The 6280-nt window shown below is 25.5% G+C and overlaps 1 protein-coding gene and 1 long non-coding RNA gene across 2 annotated transcripts; one reads left to right on the forward strand and one right to left on the reverse strand.

Moving 5' to 3' along the window:
• Positions 1–2470: 2470 nt before the first annotated feature.
• On the reverse strand, positions 2471–4125 carry LOC132947010 (dnaJ homolog subfamily C member 17-like). The gene is made up of 7 exons (XM_061017175.1): positions 3991–4125; positions 3815–3915; positions 3626–3754; positions 3412–3561; positions 3214–3357; positions 3076–3156; positions 2471–2998 (listed from the first exon to the last, which is right to left on the reverse strand). Exons 2-7 carry the CDS (start codon positions 3884–3886, stop codon positions 2765–2767), a joined length of 810 nt encoding a protein of 269 aa, XP_060873158.1. The 5' UTR covers positions 3887–3915; positions 3991–4125; the 3' UTR covers positions 2471–2764.
• Positions 4126–4603: 478 nt separating this feature from the next.
• On the forward strand, positions 4604–5288 carry LOC132946111 (uncharacterized). The gene is made up of 3 exons (XR_009664672.1): positions 4604–4738; positions 4815–5001; positions 5069–5288. It is a non-coding gene; the product is annotated as an uncharacterized LOC132946111 (long non-coding RNA).
• The last annotated feature ends 992 nt before the right edge of the window (positions 5289–6280 follow it).

Here is a 6280-nt window from a genome sequence, read left to right on the forward strand (position 1 = left end):
CTATTTCAATTAGATTAAAGCGGCATATCGAAAGAAAGCTCTACAATGCCATCCAGATAAAAATCCGAATAATCCCAAAGCAGCTCAACTGTTCTTGCAGTTATCTAAAGTATTAACTATTCTTACAAACACAGCAGTTCAAGTATGATTTATTGATTTTGCATTGTAAATGTTATTTAGTTGTAAATATTTTTACTTGTTTTTAATTAGATTATGACAAGTTGACAAGTCGGTAAATGCTAAAAATGCTGCTAAATTGCTTGAAAAAGAAAGTAATTTGGATTTAGTGAAATATATAAATGATATTATGAAAAAAAGAAATGAATTATTAGTAAAACGAGACACAGATGAACGCAATTTCAAGGTAATATGTTTTTTTTTTTAAATTCATATATTTGTATAGAAAAAACTAGACCGTTTAAGAAAAGAAAGCGACCTTAGGCAGCAAGAAACTGAAAAAGAAAAGATCGGTTCATTTATATTAAAATTAAAGTGGAAGAAAAAAGGAGTTTATAATAAAGCTAAATTAACATCATTGTTTTCTAAGGTAATTTACAAACATTAGTTTTTAAATATTTGTCTCATACATTATACAATATTAGAGTATAGTGAAGTATTAAGTGTTGTAATTACTTGATTCAAAATAACAAATAATGTCAATATGGTAGTGAAATAGTGTTTAAAAAAAATAATAATTAGTATTATGTCAAGTATTTGTAAAATATTTTTTTATTAAAAATACAAAGACATTTAAACCTATATTTATTTTTTTTATCTCAAATTTCTTTTTACTATAAATTATAATATAACAGTGTTCTTAAGTAAAATTATTCTTACATTTTTATATACATTGTTAGTAAAATGTACGAACAATTTACTATTTTTAAATATTTAAATTTTTATAACTCACTTCGAAATTAAAAAAGGTGGATAAGTGGATGTCGCACTACTGTACAGTAGGTTACAAGTGGGTCACAGTAATAGATGGTGTTAAATTTGAATTCAATGATATAATATCATTGTATAAGAAAAACGATTCTGAGCGAAAACGGTCAGTCAGCCTATGATATTACTAAGTATATTTGATGATATTATTGTGAATAAAGTAATTTATATATTTACCTTTTTATGTGGAACCTTGTTTTAAATTTTCAATCCTTAGTCATAAAAGTTAAACATTTTATACATTTTTAACTACAAAATAATTAATAAATTATAAATTTGATAAATGTTGTCAAAATGTGAACTTTAAATTCTTTAAAAAAGAAATTGTGCCTATGTATTTTTAATATTTTTCAACTGCAATCGTAACATTATATCAGCAGCCATGCATTAAATTTTCAAGCTTTTTTACACAACAAATAAAATTTTATTGATATTTAAAGAAAAAAAAAACTAAAAAAATTGAAAACTGACTATGTCCGTAAACAGTTCAAAAAGAGTCAAATTATTTTCAAAATTTTGTGGTGCATAGAAAATGCTAATATAAAAATTCAGTGAAATTTTCAAGTATCTACAGTCATTCGTTTTTTAATTACAATAAAATAAGAAAATTGTTACATGAGAAATCGAGTGAACATCATATGTTGTAAAAATATAAATTTCAGACGCTCATAAAAATTTAATTTAAGTTTCTTGTAGACATTTTTTTTTTTTGATAAAGGTAGACAAACTTATGAGTAATCTTATATTACATTTTCAAATCTTAGATTTAAAAAGAAAAATTTTTATGAATTCTCAACTCAAAATAATTTGCTAATTTTCGTGATTTTTCGGTATTTTGTCAAAATTTGAACTTTAAATGCTTATAAATAAAAACTGTGACTAAAGATTTTTTATTTCATTCATCTGCCTTTGAAACAATAACCTAGGAGCCTTCTATTAAATTTTTAAGCTTTTTTACTCAACAGATATAATTTTATTTATATGTATAGAAAAAAAAACTAAAAAAAAAGGAAATTGACAATGTCCGTAAACAGCTCAAAATAAGTCAAAATATTTGGAAAATGTTATGGTGTATAGGAAATGCAATTATAAACATTCAGTCAAAATTGCATGTACCTACGGTCATTTTTTTTAGAGTTGCAACAAAAACCAAAATCGATTTCCTCAAAAACAGATTATGCCGAAAAATTCCCGTTTTTCCTTAATTTTTCTTTTGATTTTCACGTCGAGTTTGAAAACTACTGAGAAATTTTTACTTTCGACCCCCCAAAGTACCAACTAAATTCACTTTCCTATCAGAAAAGTTACTGTTGAAGAAAATCCAAGCACTTTTACTGTCCTAAAAGGTGATGACAGACACAAAAATAAACACACATCATTGTAAAATCAATACATTAATCGCTTCGCTCAGAATCTAATATAATAAAAACCTGAGATTTAGTATATAATATTCTTACTTATAAATTTGAAAATTGATAAATTTACTCTAATATTGAACATAGCAGTTACATGGATTATTCAGAATGTATAATTTGCAAAGTAATGTGTGTGAAAAACAGAGACAATACATATCGGTTACTCAATGTCTGGTACCAATTGGAAAAAAAAAATTATAAACATGATATGTATGGAATATAAAGCACTTAAAAGTTTATTTTTCTGACCCTTTAACAATATTAAATATTTTTGTATAAAAAAAAATTTATAAATCTGAATACAATATAAAATGTTTGAAAATAATTTTCTAGAATACTACCATAAATGATAATGCTATATTTATCATCCAAAGGTTTAATGTTCCTTGTTATCTATTTGTAATTTAGTACTTATGCTTACTAGCTGCTGCTGCTAGTGTGTATGTATAGCATTGCATACAATATAAACCATTACAACCATGAGTTGTCATTTGATTTCGATAAGCTGGAAATATAGTATTAGGATTTGGAGCAGAAGTTTGATTAAAACTTTTTTTAGTGTCTGGTCTACAATCCCCAAGAAAACTCACAATAAGAGGACAACCGTCCAAACCAACTTCCTTATTTTTGGCGTTTATCTAAAAAAATAATATTTGTATGAACACAAAAAAGTATTTGTACAAAGGTTACCTTAATTTAATTTAATATCACTTACAGCAGAAGTCTTAGATTTGAACTTAACAAAACCCATAGGTTTCTTGTTTTGCAGAACCACAACACTTAATTCGTCACCATACTATAATATTGTATAATGTATTAGACAAATATTTAAAAACTAATGTTTGTAAATTACCTTAGAAAACAATGATGTTAATTTAGCTTTATTATAAACTCCTTTTTTCTTCCACTTTAATTTTAATATAAATGAACCGATCTTTTCTTTTTCAGTTTCTTGCTGCCTAAGGTCGCTTTCTTTTCTTAAACGGTCTAGTTTTTTCTATACAAATATATGAATTTAAAAAAAAAAACAAAAAAAAAAAAAACATATTACCTTGAAATTGCGTTCATCTGTGTCTCGTTTTACTAATAATTCATTTCTTTTTTTCATAATATCATTTATATATTTCACTAAATCCAAATGACTTTCTTGTTCAAGCAATTTAGCAGCATTTTTAGCATTCACCAACTTGTCATAATCTAACTAAAAACAAGTAAAAATATTTACAATTAAATAACATTTACAATGCAAAATCAATAAATCATACTCGAGCTGCTGTGTCTGTAAGAATAGTTAATACTTTAGATAACTGCAAGAACAGTTGAGCTGCTTTGGGATTATTCGGATTTTTATCTGGATGGCATTGTAGAGCTTTCTTTCGATATGCCGCTTTAATCTAATTGAAATAGCAAGTACGAATAGTTATACATGAGGGATTAAAAATTGATTTAGGTACCTCTTTTTCAGTAGCCGATTGTTGGATTTCAAGTATTCCATAAAGATCTAAACCTTTCAAATCAGAATCCATCTTAAAATATATGCCGTATAATATGAATTCTATAACAACAAGTAAACACTTTAGGAATATATTTTATGTAATGAGCGGTGTAAGCGTGTTACGCACTAACTTACCAATTACGTATGACAATAAATATTATAATAATCATAATACGAATAATATTATAGAAGTGTACCAAATCCATGAAGACGAATTTTCCGTTTGTCATCAGTTGATGCATTATAGTGACGAGATTCTAGAGCACAGATATCTTTTCTATATACTAACTAGATAAGGTACTCCTATATAATTTACATTGTTATCAAGTGAAGCTCAGCTGTCGACTGCCGCCATTTTCTCGGCGGGCAAAACATTTCATTCATTATACAAAATGTATTATAGGAACGACATCGTTTTTAATGGTAAAATAAAATAGTAAATGTAAAATGACTTATATATAATATTTTTTTGTTTTTAAAACTACAGGTTTAGAAATAATAAAATACAATACAAAATAAATCGTAATTAATCTTATTTGTCATATTATGAAATACCATGCAATTGCCCCCCGACCTTGATGCTTCAATTCACGGTGGGAGTTCGCTACCTAGTAGGTACTATATAGATGTCTGTGTTCCAGAGGCGGCTATTATCAGCACTATTATTATCAGTATCACAATATCATGACAGTTGCATTATCACATAATCAGTTGATTCTTGATTACATTCAAATATTTATATATTATAATTTATAATATATTTTATTAAATTAATTGACAATATATTTATAGTAAATTATAAAGTAAATTAATTTGCATACAATGTCTTCAACTTCGAGTGAACAATTGGAAACTGTACAGTTCAAATTTGGTTCTCTTCAAGGTAAGGGTTTAAAAAAATTATGTGCAAAACCAGCGTTGTTTGTAAAGTATTTGTATTTTATTAAAATTTACTTTAGAGTTTAATGATTGGAAAGAGAAGGAAGAATTGGCCACTTCAACACGCTATGTACAACATAAAGGGTCAAAAACGAATATGGATAAAACAATTAGGTACCACAAAGTATTACTGCCATAAGTCTGGAGTATTCAAATCCAAAGGAAAAGAAGAACGTGCATTAAAGATAACTGGATCTTGTAAAATTGGTAAAAAGCTAATGTTATAAGTTTATAAAACACATAATTTTATAATTTTTATTTTTTAATGATTTAGATCAATGCTGCCCTTCTTTTATAAGAACTATTGCTGGACTGATCAATATAGATGTAACATATTGTAAAACTCACTTTGGTCACTAACACAAAATTAGATTTCTTGCCATCCCGACTATTGTTCAAGAAACAATTGCTGATATAGGTATATATTTATATTTGAAATTTACTCTTACTAGGTGTAGTTTAATATGATCTAATATTTATGTATTAATTAAGTATTTATAGTTAAAGGTCTTCAGAATAGTTACCAAAAGGTATTTAATATATTAAACTAACAGTTATGTGTCAATACCAATAATCATTGAATTGGTTTGCAAAAACTGTACTTTATAGTTTAAGTATAATATATTTATAAATGTTTTTGACAACTAACAAGTAACAAGTAATATCTTTATAAGTATTATATACAATTACTTAAAAAATTAAGTGTGTAAATTGGTTTGGTTAATTATATTATTGATGTTCTTTATATTTAATGTTATACAATTGTTATATATGTATTAGGATATTATTCCAATTAAATCAGTTTAAGTTAATCTTATGAGTATTATATTTAATTAATTAATTCAGTTAAAGTTAATCTTGTGTGTATTATATTCAATTAATTAAATATTAGAGTACTAAATTATATTTCGAAATTATACCTCTATATGTACTTATTATTATATTAATAGGTAAAGTTGAAAGTGGAATCCCGCCAAGTATCATAATTATTGATCAGTTTTGCAATGAAACTGATTATAATATCGAAAGAAAAATATAATTACAAGGAAAGACATATTATATAACATTTCTGCTAAATAACGTATTACTACGTTATAAACGTTGTTTTTTTAACAACTTCAAACTATGTAAAAAAATATTTTCAAAAACATTAATACTTTTTTTGTTTTACGCTTAATGAATCACTCTGTATAGAAATATATGAATAAAAATAAAGTCCCTAAAATACCGAAAAATCAAAATAGCATTATAGACATCTTTAAGTAAAACTGTTTATAATTACAATTAAATAACACAACACATAATCTTTTTACATCAATGTTTACAATTATTGTAATTTTTACTGTCAAATATTAATATTTTATAATATGTAAAACCCCTTTAGGAACAAATATGTATTTAGCACTAGACTAACAAAAACATAGCCAAGACAAGTTATTTTTAAACCAGGTATCAATTGTTTCCAAGGTGTGTGTAGCCAGTATAT

Source organism: Metopolophium dirhodum, chromosome 6 (genome assembly GCF_019925205.1).
Source record: "Metopolophium dirhodum isolate CAU chromosome 6, ASM1992520v1, whole genome shotgun sequence".
NCBI lineage: Eukaryota > Metazoa > Arthropoda > Insecta > Hemiptera > Aphididae > Metopolophium > Metopolophium dirhodum.